Here is a 17,842-nt window from a genome sequence, read left to right on the forward strand (position 1 = left end):
CACTTTGCAGTAGATAAAAGTGCTAAAACTACATGCAAAGGTGAAAAAAGGCATACGACAGTATCCTGCGCAAGGTGCAAGCCAGCACTGTGCAAACAGCTCCTTAAGCCACACTCGGCATTTTTTTAGAATGAGACAAACCCCGATGGGATGTGGCTGTGGAGGAGAATTGGGGCAAGCCCTTTCTCCCAGAAGGCTGTAAGGCCAGCAGGATTGTTTTAGCCAAATAAAGTGGCTCCACTTCCAGCTGAGGGACCCTGTGGCACAAGCAGCCAGAACCCACAGCACTGCTGGGCGAAAGGATGCTGCCCCTCTCCAGCAGAAAAGCAGCTGGTGACACCTGTTCAGTCAGAGCCAATGTGCCTGTGTAGAGTTTCTGGGTTTCTAACATCTGTGTAGTGCTTGTCCAGCCTGAGGTGATATGACATGCGTCATGAGGTCATTGCCGTGACTGCACAGGAACTACTGGGCTTTTGCACAGCGAGTGGGTCAGGAAACATATTTGCCTCTGGGTGCAGATGTGAAGGTTGCTTTGAGTAAGGTTTCAAAAAGATCCAGCAATTAAGTCCTGTCTGTCAAATTTGGAAAGGAGTTGGAGATGTTTGTGGAGGAGAAGAAAATATCAAGACACAGGCACTATATATAGACGTCCGTGTGAAGGTGGCGATGTTGGAGCGCAGTGTATTTTTATCCCAATAGAGGTGTTATCTGTCTATCTCCCATGAAATACTGGAGGGGGGTGTTACAGCACTGAGTTCATGCAAAGAGAAAACAGCCGAAGTCACAGTTAAATTTGTGTGGTCTGTGTTTTCCAAAGGCAAGATGTCATACTCGGGACTTTTCTCCTCTGGCTCACTGCCCTGTATTTGTTGCATGACAAAGTTCATCATCCAAGTAGCTGTCTAGTGGCCTGGATGGATTTTTGCCGTGTGCAGGGTATGGTTTAGGTTTGCTACTCATCAGAGAAGTACGGGAGTTTTGTGTATACCTCAGCACACACAATCTTTCTGTTCTCTCACCAGCAGCAAAGCCATGTTTAGCTTACATCAGGGTTGAGGCCAAATAAGAAGGATGCTTCAGCACAAGATGTAACCACATCTGGCACATGCCAGGGGCGGTTCCGAAGAGTTCAAAGGCTTCAGTGTAGATTAGTTACGCATTCACCTCCTAGCAAATCCTTTTATTCTTAAATTCCAGACAGTTTATTATGTGGAGATCCTGAAAATCCAAAGTCTTGTCCTCTGCATAGATGTTAAACGATCTTAAAACCTGGCCAGACATCCCGGGAGCTGCTGCTGGGCAGTGCCAGCGGTCCCAGCACTGCACTGCCCGAGCGGCTGCTCCCACGGTGGCTGCTCAGGGCCCATCGGATCCCTGCGAAGCACAGCCTGTGCATCAATAACGCACGTATGTGCCCACGTGCATGGACCCGGCATGTGCCCACCCCACATCAGCACATAGGAAGTGGATTCAAAAGGGATTTATATGCTAGAAAATAAAAAATAGTTTGGGATGGGCTGTAACTAGAATACTCCCTGCTTTTTAAAGGACTGGCTGTGTGAAATTCCTGACTGAAAAATGAGTATTGCAGTACTGCTAATTCAGAGCTCTTCTGGGGCCTGCTTGCACTTCCCTCTCGGAATGGAATGCGTTCTTGGCTTGCTTGGTGATGAGGGGATTTATTTTACTTTTTTGTCTTCATGGATGCTCATGAGGATGAAGAGCAAAAAGCTGGCAAGGAACATCTCTGCTGAGAAAAGAAACTTTGCTCAAAGTTGTGAATTTCTCAGCTCCATGGAGTAAAGGAAGTTTATTTATAGAATGGGTTCTTTGGTGAAAACAAAACACATCCTGTATCCTGCTTTTGATGGCATATCTGGCTGCAGTGCAGCATGGTGCTCGTTAATTTTATTTGCTTTGTAGCACCAAGTGGTGCATAGTTTTAGCAGTAATTAGCGGACTATGCAGATTGGGGCAGTCTTTCTTTGGAGAGTACACGACCTTCCACTGCAGTTGCAAATGGATACTGCATTTAAGCGTACCAAGGAAAGCAGTTGTGGTGGGATTAACTGTGGCGGAGCAGGATTGCACGATAGCTGTTCTCACTGTGATTCTTGACAAAAAGCATCTGTTCTGCCTTTGGAATGGTTTGGAGGCCTCTGCTCACCCAGATTACTTCAGATGAACACCCTTCATGGAACTCTAGCACTCCGCAGTGTAGGGAGACCTTATGACTGCCTTGTCACTTTGCAGCACACAGGCACTTCCAGATGAGGCCTTGCTGCTGCCAGGTGAAGCACTGCTGTCACCGGGGGCCGGTTCAGGGGAGGCTCCGCATGCGTGAACACCCCACTGGAGCACGTAAAGTAACACCTAGTCCTGTCTGCGTGTAGTTATAACCACCAAAACATGACTAATATGTTACATTCTTCACCTTGCAGCTGAGGATTCCGAAGTGTTTTATAATTCATTAACTAATTAAGTCTAAAAGCATTTCAGTGTAACGTGTTTTTATATCCCTTTGCTGGAGAGGCACAGGGAATCGGAGGGCTATCCCAGTGCCGCGTCCCCGTGCTGCAGGGAGCGGGGCCCCAGCCCCTTCACTGGTGCTCGCTAGCTCTGCTGATGCCCAGGAATTTGGTCTTAAAAGGGTTTTGGGAGCTGCAGACTGATGGATGTTGCCATTATGTAATATCAGCAACAAGTCCCTACCTGACCTGAGAACTAGTAAAAGAAATGTGAAACAGGTGAGAGAGAAGGAAAAAAGATGAGCGTATTTGTGCTTCTTTATCTACAGCTCGGGGAGGCGGGTTGGAAAACCTACAAACCTCATTTTCAGCTGAGATGCCGCCCGTAACGGCAGTGGCTGGAAGCTGTGGCTGTCCGATGGTGTGTCCCGTGCGCAAACGGCACCAGCAGCCCCTTGCCACTGCCCTGGGGAGCTGGTTTGTGGCGAGGGGCCTTGCTGGCCGTGGCTCTGCTGCTGGCAGGAGCCGGCTGACACCGATGGAGCAGGGCCAGCTGCGGCGGAGACTACCAAGCCCCACAGGTCACGGCAGCCCAAGGACCGTGCTTACCCTCGCCCTGCTCTGTTGTGAACTCCGGCCACCACCCACCTCATGGGTGCTGAAGATGGGAGATGGCTGCTGGGCTGCGCTGTTGCCCACCCACCCCTACACCCCAGCACCAACAGCACAGCATCGCTCCGTGCCTGCAGGGACTGAGCTATGTCTTGCCTTAAGCTAAGGCATAATTCACAGCTGCCGAGGTGCATGAGGGAGAAACGGATGGCTGCTTCCAGGCCACCCCAGGTTGCCCACCCGGCCCAGGCTCTGCCTCCGTGCGCGGGCAGCGTGCCTGCCTGCCTGCCAAGCTGTGGGCTGGGCAGGGCTCCCAGGAAAGGCACCCAGTTCCTGTGTCTCAGGGCCATGCTGCCCTGTTTCCCAGTGGGAAAACCTGAGAGGTGCCTGGTTTTGATGTGTGATCCATCCAAGACGCCTTAACACTGCCACAGAGGTTCCCTGGGATACGCACACCAGCTTGTGCCCACACGACCTAGGGGGTCAGCTCCGCCGCGATAGCCACACACGTGCACCCCTGTAGCGCAGGTGAGAAAACCTGTCCTATGTCTGCCTGGGAGTTTATAGCTCTGCAGTTGTGAAAAATGCTCTGAGAATTAACAGCCGTTTAAGCAAAGCTTTTGAATATTATGGAGAGGTTTGTGGAGACATTGTACAGAAGAATAGTTTGGGTGGGAGAAATGGAAATCCAGGAATATTATGCAGGAAAGGTGAATCCACAAGTCAGTCTCTGCCCCAAATTCAATCTGAGCCAAGCTCCTTTAACAGGTCTAATATCATGTCCTCGTTATTTAAGAACAGCTTTTGTACTGTTAAAGAAAATGACAGAAACATCTTAGAATTTTAAAATCAGCCTAGTTTACTAACATAAAGTTGGTAAGTTAGTTGAGTTTAGTATTTTTGATTAGTAAAACTCAGAGTATTTTGCCATGGACATAAGCATCATTAGGTGTTCTCCTTCCTTTCCAATGGTGGGGGAAACTGAGGTGCAGCAATGGGAAATACCTTTCTCTGCCTCTTAACAGTTACAGCTTTGCAATTACTGATTTAATTGCTATCATTCAAAAATTGTTACATTGCCTGAAAGTCAAAGCACCTGAAATGCCCCCCAAAAGTCAGAAACCACCTGAAAACTCCTAGGGAAAACAGCTGCTGTGAAGTTTTTGTAAGGAGAAGGGCAAGCTGGTTTTGTCTCAACCTGAGCGTGCAATTACTGCTGTGATGAACTTTAAATAGTCAAATACACAAGGAAATAGCAGACAGATTTGCAAACAAAATGATCTCTCTTACTTCAAACATTTCTGCAATACTGCTAACAGGAAAGTTTCATAGCTTTTGGCACACAGATAGAAAGCTTTCTATGCTTACAGAGAGAGTAAAGAACGTGGACCCTCCTTACCCCTTCCATGTGGATCCTGGGATTGGTCAGCAGCCGGTGCTGATGAAGTTGCAACCCCCTGGGGACTCTCCTGATGGAGGCAGGGGAGGACAGGACCCCTGACCTCTGGATTGAGCCAAACCTGGTAACGTTTTGTCCACACCTGACTCCATCCAGGAGGCGAATGAGGAGCAGGTTGGAGGGCAGCTGCTCGATGCTGCAAAGGACAAGGGTCCTGCACTCGGGGCACCTGAGCTCCTTCTGGGTTTTCAGGATCCTCTGCAGACAGGGCTTGCAGAAAGTGTGCTGGCAAGGTAGCACCTTTGCTGTGGCATCGAGCTTTTCAAAGCACACAGGACACTCCAACAGGTCAAGGAGCGCTAAATCATCCATCTTCAGTGCAGAGCTCTGTCACAAGCAGAGCCATCCACATGCCCCATCCACTGGAGCAGGCTGATATGCCTTCCTGCGCCTGCAAGAACCACACCAAAATCCTGGGCTGAAACAGCTATCCTGCACAGAGGGAGAGGGAGGAGGGAAAAAAGAGCAGAACTTGACTGCTGGAGTATGTAATACATCCCACCTACATTGCAAAGCAGTGCCTCACCAGCCAATTTGCAAATGTATACTTTGCGCTCACATCCAAGTTTGAAGTGAGTCACTTGTGACTCAGTATGCGCAAGGGGACGACGTTTGGGCTGGCACCAGAGGCAGGTCCTGCTCGCTGGGCAGACAGATCCCGCAGCTCAGATGGGGCGAGCTGGCTCCCCACTGCCGGCTGGGGCAGCGCTGGCTGCAGCAGGACAGGATGCTCAGCCTTACTTACACAGTACACAAAGTTGTCTTTAATGCTTCCTGGTCTGCGGATCATAACTGACACAACAGTAAAAAAATTGCTAGCTCAGGAGATGAGTCCATGATAAACATCAGACTGGACCTGTTCACACTGGGCTCCGGCTGAAAGCAGCCACTTGCTGCATACATCCCTCGCGCACCTACCTGCCACCTCGTTTTTCAGATCAGTCCCAATTAAACTTTCTCTCTACCCATTTTGACAGCAGTTCTATAAAAAGTCCTTCAAACACAAACACTCTCCGGAGGTACCTGGCAGAGACGCGAGGCACTCCGCAGTGCCATCCTCGCCCAGTTTGGCTGCCTCAGCTCTCTGAAGCAACCCAAGACGATTATTCCTCCCACAGCCTGAAGTCACTCAACCTGTTCAGCTCCCCCGGTGCTGCACGCTGGTTGAGACTGAAGTGCACACCACGTCGTGATTCAAGTCTGGACTTGCGGCAGCCATGCATCCCCACGGCGCAGAGGATGCCCCGTGCCCACTGCTGGCCAGCTGCTGGAGCAGCCACGTGTGCCAGACCTGACCCAGCCTCGGCCTTCTGTGCCCTCGGCACAGGGAGCAGCCTCTCCAGCTGCTCATCCCTATGGATGCTCGCCTCAACAGCAACCGCTCTGTGCGGCAAGAGGGAAAAGCCGAAAAGCATGCGTTTGTTAGCTGACTCCCTGTGTGACCTTCAGTGCCATCACGACGCGCTCCAGCAGCTCCCGGCTGTTCCCACTCCCGGGCTGGTGGGGCAATGGGTTCTGTGCTGGGGTGCGGTGGCCACAATGAGGTGCCAAGTGCGTCCAGCTCCTGCCACAGCTCCCCGCAGGAAATGTGCCCACACGCTGCAGTGGGACCCAAACCCAACAACAGCAGTGTGGGCTTTGCGCCTTCTCACCCCAGTGAGGCACTGGCTGTGGCATGGGAAGGCCAGGGGACATTTCATGGCATCTGTGATTTGCATTCACTTTATCAGCTGAATTCCTGTCTTGAGGTCTGCCTTGCTCACACATACTGATGGATTGCCTAATGAGAGCAGCAGATGTAGTGAAGATCCAAGATAGTTTTCCTTATAATCCTTGCCATATCTCAGTTGTGTGTTTACAACCTACAAGTACGACAGATATTAAAGGAGGAGAGTTAAATCTGAAGGAATGGTTTCTCCTTGATCCTCTCACAGATAACGCTACCAGATTGCACATAACGTCCCTTCCCTTTTTGCTGGAGGACTCATTCAGAAGTACAGAGTGGAAATAGTTAATGTGATTTTTCAGAAGTTCCTCCCCCCAGATCATGATTTTGTCAAAACAAAGGGTTTTTTTCTCTCTCTCTTTTTTAAAAAAAATAGTGGCCATTTGCTAAATTAAAATGTTGACAAACATCTTCAGGATAATGCAAGAAACCAATGACCTCACTCTGTTTCATCTTGAGTTTCCTTTTACTTTGGTATTTCTTTGTAGTCTGTCATATGTTGATTTGTGCTTGGCTGACTGAGTGCACACTTTTTAATGAATGTTGCAAATAACATCATCTTACCTACTGGTATTTTTAAATGCAATGCGTGACATAAACTATTTTGAAAACAAAGGTTTTGAAGGTTGTTTTTCTTTCTTACATATTCTTCCATATTTGTGCTCTGTGATTAACACTCATGTCATATTTTCATCTGATTAGAAAGGAAACAGAATCATGAAATATTTTGCAGTGGGCAAGTAGTGGTGGAAATGAAGTTGACCGGCTAGTTTTTTGCACGCCAGTTAATGCTAATCTCTGATCAGATCTGTTTTGTGAGTGCTTCTTCAATTTTTCCTAAACTTTAAAGGCCAGTCTGCTTTAGTTGTGCTACCAAAACAACAGGCAGGACTGAAACTGCTGGGGAGCAGAGTGTGCATTTTGCAGCACAGTTCCTGGCAAATTCCCAAAGGAAATCAGCAGCTGCTGCCCGCACACCTGGCACCTCGGGAGGGCCCAGCCCAGGGGATCCAGCGGCACTGAGTGTACTCGAGGGATCCAGGGGGATCCGGGGGGTCCAGAGAGCACTGTGCCTGCAGGGTGGCCAGGCCAAGGCAGCAGTTACTCTCTGGGCTCCTTGCAGGGCTGGGTCTTGCCCCTCAGTGCAATGTGCAGCTGTGGGAAGCATGCAGTGTTGTCCATCGCTTCAGAATGCCACCAGGTGCTAAGCTTGGGGCAGCCTTTCCCCCTGAAGCTGAGAGTGATTCCATCCCCCTCCCTGGAGCAAGCAGGCTGCAGGTCACCGAGGCAGGGACAGGGGCTTTTTCCAAGCAGGAGTTTCTAAATTGCCTGGTACAGCGAAGCTAGGCTCTGATCTTGATTGCAGTCTCTGCATTCTGCTGCAATATAAAAGTTGATGATGCTAACACCTAGCATTTATATAACACTTTAAATCTTCAAAGCACTTTCCAAATGCTAATTCATCTGTGGAACGCCCCTCGGGCTAAGCATCACCCCCACTTTGCATGGAGAAAACCAGGAGATGAGGCCACACAGCATATCAATGTCCAATTTGGGATCATGATGTGAGGCTTTCCTGGTTCTCCACTTAACACTCAGACCATCCCATTGAACTTTATTATCTGCCTCCGCCTCTCCCTTGCAATGTGTCTCGTAATTGGGGTTAAAAAGCAAAGGCAGAACTAGAAAGCTGCTGGTCCTTCCCTTTCATTTTAAAAGTCTCTGTTTGATGCTGGTGTTGTAATTAACTCCAGGCTGGATGCAGTGGGGTGCCTGCTCTGGAGGACGCTGCTCCTCGGGCAGCAGGCAGCACTGTCGCTGCAGAGAGCTCCTTCCCCGGGCACAGCCATCCTGGCCCCGCTTGGCTGCAGGAGCTCTCTTCGGCTTACCAGTACCACAGGGATGAAACTACTGAAATACGTATTGTGAGTCTTGTAATCAAGGTGGTTTGTCGTGAAGCTGGAAATTGAGAAACAACATTGAGAACAGAAATAGTTGTTCTGCTCTGACGGGCCTGTTCTTCACTTTGGTGCTGAGTGGCTGTGCATCCGTGTCTCGCCAGAGAGCTGCATCCCTTGGCTTCCCCCACCTCCACAGTGGACTCAGAGAAAGCTCAGACAGGTCCCAAATAGCAAATACACTTTGTCCCCATTGTCCTGCAGGAGCCGGGCTGTCCAGTAAGCGCTTCTGTGCACCCAAATCACGTCAATGCCGGGGACAGGCTGAGTGTGCCCAGCCTTGCAGCAGCTCATCTGTGTGCTCCCCCAAGGAGAAGGCTTGCTGTTATCAGCACACAACGCATGATGGGAAGCCAGCCCTGTCACTCCTGAGAGCACGGAGGGTTTACGGCAGTATTTTTCACTGCTGACTCTTGAGGCTTGGTGATATGTGCCATGGTGAGAAGTGTGAGGTTTGTTTTCTCCACACTGTCATGGCAAGTGCCTTGTGAGAGCCACAGTCTCTCCCACCACCTTGCTCCAAACCTTTCTCTGTTTGTTTTTTCCGGGAGAAAAATTGGACAGATTTCTGTGTTTACCTGAGTGTGTGCAGCTCCTCCTCTCTCTTTGACCAGCAGGCTGTGAGCATCCAATGCATAATGAGACCAGTGAAAAAGTATTGCCTTTTACCAGCTTTGAATTTCATGTTTTAATATCGTTGGCTATTGCCAGTTCTGGTGGTTATGAGACTCCGACATATACAGAGGCTTTGTATTTAATACCTTTAGATCACAAATAGCTCCGTGAAGTTGGATATAATTACTTCCATTTAAAGAGGAGGAAAACCAGAGGTGGGGTGACTCTTCAGGGTCATAAAAGCAATCAGTGGCAGAGTGGAGAAGGGAGCTTACATCAAACAGCCTCTGTGATCAGCTCTGCCTCACTCATGGCCTGATGCACTGGGATGCATCCTTACAGTATGAAAACTAATTTTATCCCTTTTCCTGTGGCTGTCTGGGCAGAGTTACCAGAAGATAAGGCACTGTTACAAGAAATGGGAAACTCCACTCATTTCACATGTATCATACAGTTTCAATATTGAAGGGCAACAGAACATGGGGAAACTGATCGTGAAAACCCTGCTGTTGCAAAGCAAACAGTTGGTCCGTACAGCCAAAGCCATTTTTACATGTCTGGTCTGTCCAACCAAACAGGTTTACTTTGACCCACCAGAAAGTTGACTCACAGAGCTCTGCAACCTTCCGTCTTCTGGCTGAAACGATGGAGACGGTGCATCTGTGTCTCCACTCTCCCGGCATAGGGAGTCATGCCGGTGGGACTATTGCACCTCTAGGATGCCGCGTTCTCTACGCTGCCTGCCGGTGTGCAGGCTGGGCAGCACGGCTCTGCGGCAGCACCGACATCCCGCATGGCTCTGGCAGCGGGCTCCCGGGAAGCCCCTTTGGCAGCAGGTGGGGCAGCTCTTGTTTCTGTGTCCCTTTGGGCTCCCTACTCGAAATAACAATGGGGAATAATGTGAGCAAGTGAGAGGAGCTTCTTTCTGTTACCCCTCTCCTCGTCTGCTCGGGACCATCCTCTTCGCCCCATCCTTCATCCCACCACACAGCCCAGTGCCCGGGCAGCCAACCCTGTGGGTGTCAGGGACCCTGCGCCCCCCGCCAGTGCCACAGGGGCACCAAGCTGTGGCTGGCTGAACGCTGCAGCACTGCCTCAGAAGGGGACTGTGCATGCTAGGAGAGGGCATGGCCACGGCAGCGCTCCCTGTGCCCTTCCTGGGAGTTATAAAAAGCCTCCGCTACTCTGCATCTTGCGAGTGGATGGCACATGCCTCCTCCTCTTGGGAAGAGGGACCTTTCAGGCTGTTTTTAGCTCCCGGAGGGCAGGGAGAGGGGGTGCCTCTTACAAGCTGCTACAAATTATAGATCTGAAGCTAACAGCTTGTCCTCCTACCCACCCACAAACATAACGCCCAGTGTTGCCACTGCAGGGGGGCGAATGGCAGGACCTGCCCATGCCTCCAGACCCCAAGCAGCGGGACGCAGAGCAGTCCCCTGGCACGGCATGGGGTGGCTTGCTGTGCCACTCGGCTCCCCAGCTGACAGCACACCTTTGGCTGCGGCAAGCGGCTGTGCACAGCTGCAGCAGTGGGTTTTGTACACATGGGCTAATGCTAATTTAGAGAAGCCTGCACATTTAGTAAATACATTGCATTTGTGTGAAGGCATAATTAGGCCAGTGTGAATCTGCAGGGATGTGCACAGCACAGGGACCTGCAGCCAGCAGAGCAAAAGCCTTCCTAAAATTTTCCATCTCTCAAACCAGCGCTTGGTCCCCTCTGCTACGTCCTGGTATGGCAGGCAGCCAGCCGCCACCACCTCTCTGCTTCCAGCACCCAGCTCCTCAGCCTCCGGAGGGACACACAGCAGGGGCAAACCCACCAGCAGCTGGATATGTAGTCTTTCTTTCACCTTCTTCCCTTTCATGAGCTACGCCTGAGATGGTGGATAGAAGCCAAACGTTGAGAAGATATCTACCCTTATGTAAGAAGAGTGGTTCAAAGAGCTGTTTATTAATCTCGTGGAGAGTTGAATGCTGTATTTTGCCCATAAAAGCCTTGTGCAGTCTTGCTGTTGGGTAATGTGAAGGCTTCAGCCAATTCTGAAGTAGCTGGAGCAGAGCAGTGCCTATCCAGAAATAGAGAAGTATTTTTAAATGAAATTTATTCACTGGTTTTCCTTAACACAGATTGTTATGTGTTTGTTGAAATATCACTAGAAGTAGCTGGTGGTGGAGCTGGGTGAGCAGCAGTGAGTGGATGGATGCTATCCTCCCAGTGCCTGGGGAGGTCACCCAGTCCACCTCCTCCTCCTCCTCCTCTTCCTCCTGCTGCCACCTGATTGCTGCACCAAGGGCTGCAGCGCCAGTCCAAGAGGGGAACGAAGGTGATTAAAGCTGAAACCAGGCTTATGAGATTTTGGGGCAGCCCCAGAAGAGGCTTTGACACCTCTGAGTGAGCACCTGCGAGGTCTGAGCTCAGGCACTGGGTCCCAAGTGGGTGCCGCTGGCAAGCGATGGGGCAGCACCGCCACCCGTCCAAGGGCAGGTACCCTGGGCGCCATGTGCTGCAAGGGCTGGTGCTGGAGTTTCCTCTTGGGGAGGGAAGGGCACTGGGCAGCCTCTTCTCAAGTAACCCCAGTTTGGACCTAAGCTGCCTGTGCGGCTGTGGCCCCTGCAGCAGGCAATGCCCCGGGTGCCCTGGCACCAAAGCCAGGGCTGAAGAGGTCGCTGCTGGCAGCCTCTGCTCCACTCTCCTGCTGCAGCTTTCTCTCTCTCTGCTTGCTGGTACGTTTATCCTTTTTCCCTACAGTGCAGTGAAGAACCAAAGAACACAAGCACTAAATCCTGCTTCACTGGGATTTGCCTGATAAGGGCTGAATCTGCAGAGATGCAATTTTCCATTTTTTAAGACAAGAAGAAATAAGTGTTTCCAAGTGGCACTAGAGCTGAGCACCACTTAACAGGCCTTTGCAAGTTGCTTTGAGCACTTCTCAGCTGTTCTTCACATAGGTTGACCACAGAAAACATCAGGCTTCAGTTACCTAATTAAACACAGATGCAAATAACAACACTGCTTGCCACAATGCATCACCTTTTAGTGTTTCCAGGTGCTTCTGGCCAACAGTGTGTGCTGCAGCCCAGAGCAGGGCCTGGAGCTCAGCCAGTGAAGCCAGCCAGGTTATAAATACTGCTGCTGAGGAAGCACTAGGGTGGGATGGTTGTGGGAGGGAGAGTGAGCATGATGGGGGTAAGTATTTAGTGGACTGCTGCAGATGTACCTCTGCATTATTGAGTTAAGTAGCAGCTGGATGAGCTGTTTGCTGCTGCTCTGTTTTGTCACATGGTGATTTGAGGGCTGGTGGTTTGAGTTTGTGTCTCCAACTACTTGCAGAGCAGTGCTCCTTGTGGAAGGAGGTCTGGAGAGCAGGACCCAGGCTGCCTGTAAGCCTTGTGAAGAAGAGTGTAGTGGAAAGGCACAGTGGGGTTGGAGTCATTGTGGTAGAGTTACTCCACACTGGCAGGCCAGTTTCCATGTCTGCAGGTGCCTGAGAGCTGTAGCTCAGCCATGGGACAGACCTGTGTTCCTTATGCACTTGCCTCTGATGTGAGGTGGTGTTTATCCAAGCACTGCCCATTTCTTTCCTGTTGTTCTTCTCCACAGCTGTAGTCACTGAGTGTTTCTGGGGGTGTTTGTGGTGCCATGCTGTTGTTGCACAATGGTGGTCTCTGCTGCTCTGCTCTCTACCCAGAGCACATGTGGTGTTCTGCACTCCAGTTTCAGGTTGTGCTGCTGCTCTCAGCTGGAGCCAAGGGATGTTTGCCTCTGTAGGTAAAACTCAACCCTTGGGAATTTCCCTCTTTGAAGTGCTTTTTCCTGGTTTTTTTTCTTTGTGACTTCAAGATTTTTATGCTTACTTGGGACTCTTACCCGCACATGTAAGAGTCTCTAAGGCTAAGGTGGGTGCTAAGTAAGCTGGCTTTCATCAGGGAGCCTGCACGCTCCTGGAAGTGCTGGGTGTCCTCCACTCCCACTGAGCTCAGCCTCCAGGAATGCACGGCGGGACCTGCCTTGCGCCAGGCAAGACAGCAGCCAGCAGAAGGAGACCTTCTGAGCTTGGGTTCCTACAAAAATGGAGTCTTACGAACTCGCAGTGTAGGTGAAGGTGAGCATGTGTAGTTCTGTCTCTATGCATCCTTGTAACTTGTGAATCCAGTTCAGCGGAGAGTAAAAGCATCCAGAATTTTAAGTATCCTGTGACTTCTGTGAAAACAGGAGGCCGAGCACAAAAGAAGGAAACCCTGTTAGCCCTCTCGTGAAGGGAGACGATGCAACATGTCTTCATGCCTTATTTCAAATCTAATTAGATGCTCACAACTCGCCACAGGAGATGGTAAAGGTGCTCCAAACAAGAGAGGATGTTTGCCTATTAACGGACATCAGAGAATCCAACTGTGAGCTAAATGCATATGGAATCGGGCTTGCTTTAGCTGCTCTACACATAAGCCTGCTAGTTATTACCATAATACCAATGGCTTCATTTATGCTGTGTCCTGGTCCTTTAGCCTATAGGGGGTGTATTGACCCGTGATTTCAGCCCTCTGTAACAAGAAGTTTGGATGCAGGATGAGAAAGAAAAGTGAGTTAAGAAGCCCCATGGTCAGGATGCTCAGCAAGGGCTGGTGGTGAATGAGCAGCAACTGATTGCCAGTTGATGCACATGCTCATCAGCAAGTGAATGAACACCTTTGGGGGAGCAGACTGGCACTGAGCAACCCCAGCCTAGAGGGGAGTGGGAGTGCTGGGGCTGCACCCACCAACCCTCCGCAGCAGCATGGGTCCCTTGGCTGTGGGAGCCAGGGGTGTGCCCTGCCTTAGGGAAACCCCTGCTTCAGCTCCCTGGAATTTCAGCAGGGTCCATGCTTGCCCCTGTATTTCGTAGCAGGAACAAGTTGCCTGCCCAATGCTTCAGGGTTTTTTATGTAAATCTTTGGTAGAGGATGAAGATGGCTGTGGATTTCAGCCATGCACTGTGCAGGTCAGACTGCTCACCATCACCAAATGGAGACAACACGTAGTGCTTCCTGATCTGACCATCAGAGCTTACACTTGCATCCAGGGCTGAGCCAATCTCGTAATGATTTCCATGATTTTGAAATTGTGTTGTCAGGCTAATTAGTTTCACTGGTACCACTCATTTCAGTTGCTGTGTGTTGCTCTTTTGTGCCTGTTTTCTGCTAATACTGTTAAACAAATTCACTGCTATGCATATCTGTAGGAACAGAGAATAGTGAACAGATTGCTTTGAGCAGGAGGCTGGATTAGATACCTCTTGAGGTCACTTCCACCCTGGTGATCCTAAATCTAATAATGAGCGTTGTATAGCTAGCACTGAGCACCCTGTGACCTCCCTGTTCAGTCAGATCTGGCTGGGGCAACTCATATTAAGAAAATTATTCAGACTTTTAAATTGTTCATTTAAAAAATGATACAATCTTTAATGTCAGATAGAAGATTACAAATACTATGAGCTGCTTGCAGAGATAAATGGAAGATATCTAGAAGCAGACCTTTGCCTGTCTTTTCTCATGTAGACTGGTTTGTAAGGCCCCCAGTATAAAACCTCAGCTAAGACTTTCTTGATGCTGCTGAATAGGAAAATACAGAGCAGTAATTTGCAGAATACTTTTATTTGCTAAAATATACTTGTAGCTGCAGATGCCAATATCTCCTGATACTTTGGGTAAGCAGAGGGATAAGGTTATAGTCTTCCAGATCTCATGGCCATGCTCTGCATCTCCACCTGCGTTCTTCTGCAATGTATTTGCACTGTGTCACTGTCATGTCCCCAGTGTGGAGGTGGCCGTACTGAACTGATAGGCTCTGCTGCTGGGGACCACGTGAGGACAAAATGATGCAGCCTGGCATGCCGTGTTGCTGCTTGCAGCGATGGCAAGTCTTCTATCAACTAATCTGGAGGGAAATATCTGGGTTTAAGGAGGGCTTTGGGTGATTCAAGTGCAGACCTTGTCCGATCAAGGTGGTGATCCAGTGTGAGCACTGGAAAGGTTCAGTGCTTGAAATGAAAAGATGGTGATCTCACTGCTTGACAGGCACTGTATTGCATTGTTTCTTTTACATGGGAACATAGGACTTTCTGAAACACATTTAAGGCATGCCAAAAGGGAGAATTTTTTTCGCTACGTATATAAGGACTGGTCTGGTCCTGTCTTTTTTGCCATCTTTCCTCAGAATTGCTGTGCTTTGCTTAATTACTGTAACTTTCTTCAATACAGATCCATGTGTTGTGGTAGTACTTAATGGAAAGAGGAATGGTGAAATGTGATTCTTTGTATCAATGGCATGCTCCCACTTACTGGAATGGAAGCCTGGCTGGAGGAGGCTTGTGTTTCACCACTTCTTCAGCTAAAAATGCAGGAGGGTGTTTGACAGACTTGGGTGAAGTAAGGGGAGCCAGCAACAGTGAAGACCCCTAGTTTGAGAGCTTTGAGACTTTGCACCAGACAAATCAATACATGTTTACTCCAGGTCCCAGTCTAACCCCACACACTGTACTGGGAGGCTTTTTCTGCAGATGAAGAAACAAGTGCTGTATTTAGGCAACAGCCTCATGGATATCTTCCTCAGGCTGGTGGGTGAAGTAGTCTGGTCTCAGCCACTCCCTTCATCAAGCACCTGCTGTGGCACTATATATGGTGCAAGGTTCCTGTAACCAGCATAACTTCCTAGGCTGTCCTGCATCAGTGGGCAAAATGTCTTGTTCCATGTGCAGACCATGTCACCGCTCCCCGTGTCTGGTCCGGGTGCTGTCGGCCTGGTCGCCCATCCTGTCACGGCTGGTCCTCTGCAGGCTGGCCCCAGCAGTGAGGGAGTATGGCTGGTGTACAAACATCAGTCTGTGCTTGCAGCAAGTTGGTTTAGAAGGGAATTAACTGTTTTTTTCTTTATGAGATCAGAAATATGAGGGGTTTATTGTAGCCATTCTGCCTGCTGGGTGGCAAATCCTCCTAGCTGGCAGGTTTGAGTGAGTGAGTCCTGCAGAGCAGATGCTATCAGGAAACTGCACGCAGTCTGTTCAATGATATATGGAAAACCCTCATTTTGTAATGAATGATGAAATCTAAGCACAGGCTGTCAGGCCAGGTGGAGCAGTGACTGTGCTGCCTGCAAACACCCTTCTGGGAATCCCAAGCCCTGCTTTTTTTCATTGTCATGTAGCATGTTGAGAAACATCCTCAGTTTGCTGGCACCGTGCTGTGAACCCTCCCACCGGCAGCAAGCATGAGCCTCCCCGTGGGCAGCGTGGCTGTGGCGAGCAGCACATCCAGCCCCGCTGCGCACATCAATGGGCCCAGGGCAGGAGGAGAGGAGGGGGTGCCCCTTGGGCAGGGACAGCATGGATCCCCCAGCTGCTGGCAGCAGCAGAGGAGGGAGAGACCTGTTCTTGGGGCACAGAAATGCCTCTGAAACCTCCTGATGGCAATTCTGAAATTTGGAGGAAAATGGAGCATGGCAGAAGGAGGCCTGAAAATTGGACCAAAGGGCAAATGTGTGAATAACCACCAAAGAGCCAAAACCCAGCTCTGGCTTGGACAAACCCCCTGACGCTCCCCACCTTGTTTGGTTTTTCTGCTTTCCAGTGACTTGTCTCAATGCCTGAGCCGTCAGCTAACGGGCTTGCTAAGCCCAGCAGACGAAAGGCTCAGAGGGGATATGACTGCTCTCTCTAAATTCATCAGGAGGTAAAAAATAGCAGCATAGAAGAGGTATTAAACTAAAGGACAGTATTGGCACAAGCATAAACGAGTACCAATGGGCTGTGAATAAATTTAGGCCAGAAGCTAGAATATTTCTAACTGTGCAACAAACTAGCATCTGTAGCAGCCTTTCGGACAAAGCAGCAGGGGCCAAGATGTCAGGATGCTCCCGGCTGCCTAATTAGCTCATGAAGGGGATGGTGCAGTATCGCAGCCACGGCAGCACACAGGCTGGGCAAGCCCAGTGTGGTGCAGACCCCTGTATTCAGGGGTTCAGTAACTCACCCTAGAAGAGATGCGCTGGTGCGAGCCCTGCCTGTGCTGGGTGTGTCTAACTGTGCTCCTCTCTCGTGAGGGACAGGCTGTCCCCCTGCTGCAAGGAAACCCAGAACAACAGGGGAAAAAAGTTTCCTTCTTTTACTAACGGTCAATTATGGTTCACATGGCATGCCTCACAGTTCCTCATGCACACCTCCATATCTACGGTGGTAATGCCGCTGTCTGTCTTGCCATTAAGTCTTGCAAATATTGACTCCTTCCCTTCTTTCTCTTCATGCATCCAAGATGTGTCTAAATGCTGGTGAGTTTTTCCTAGCACATATCCAAAATGTACTTTTTCCTTAGGGCAGCAGCAAGCAGCTTTGTTTGTGAGTTCGTGCAACATCTTTTTGCTCCTGCTCTTACTTGTTGGCCTCTTCAGCACACACAGAGCCTGCTCCAATTCCTTGAAATTATCAGCTAAAATCTTCTTGACCTGCTGATCTGAACCTTTCTGCTTGCTACTCTCACACTGAGGCAAATGTAATGCTTGTGTCCTTGCTTTCAAGCATTTGCTTTGCTCCTTTGCTTCCGTCGTATCTGACCTGCTGTCTTATCCATGACCTCTAGCTCTTCTCTGTAGCCCCTAATGCTGTCTCAGGCCCCCTTTTTTTCTCTCCTCTCTAGCAGTCACCCAGAGATCTTACTTTGATGCTGTGCATGCTCAGAATTATGTGAGCAGTGGGGTAGGACTGAAGCGTTTGGGCATTGCTGCAGCTGAAACCACAATGCTCTTCCCCATCCCGATGCACTGCCTGCCCTGTGCTTTCCTGAGGAGGATTGTAGTACTTGCTCCAAGGGAGTGAAACACAACAAAATATCTTTCAGCAAAACTTGCAGGTAGAAACATGCCTTCAAAGCCTTACAGTCCAGTTCACAATAGCTTTTCTTTCTGTCCTTTTTTGTACATACCCTACTTTGTTGCAATAGATCTAACCCAACATGTTACACTCCTTAGGGCAAGGGC

General features: G+C 49.8%; 1 protein-coding gene across 1 annotated transcript in view; it reads right to left on the minus strand.

Annotated features, from left to right (window-relative positions):
* The window catches only part of SH3RF2 (SH3 domain containing ring finger 2), a 44,799-nt gene extending 37,931 nt beyond the window's left edge, over positions 1-6,868 (minus strand). The window contains exon 1 of the mRNA XM_055811843.1: positions 4,480-6,868. Coding sequence (XP_055667818.1) covers positions 4,480-4,851 — 372 coding nt within the window. The 5' untranslated portion in view covers positions 4,852-6,868. The remainder of the gene's footprint in view (positions 1-4,479) is intronic.
* Positions 6,869-17,842: the final 10,974 nt, after the last annotated feature.

The sequence above is a fragment of the Falco peregrinus genome, chromosome 8, assembly GCF_023634155.1.
Source record: "Falco peregrinus isolate bFalPer1 chromosome 8, bFalPer1.pri, whole genome shotgun sequence".
Lineage (NCBI taxonomy): Eukaryota > Metazoa > Chordata > Aves > Falconiformes > Falconidae > Falco > Falco peregrinus.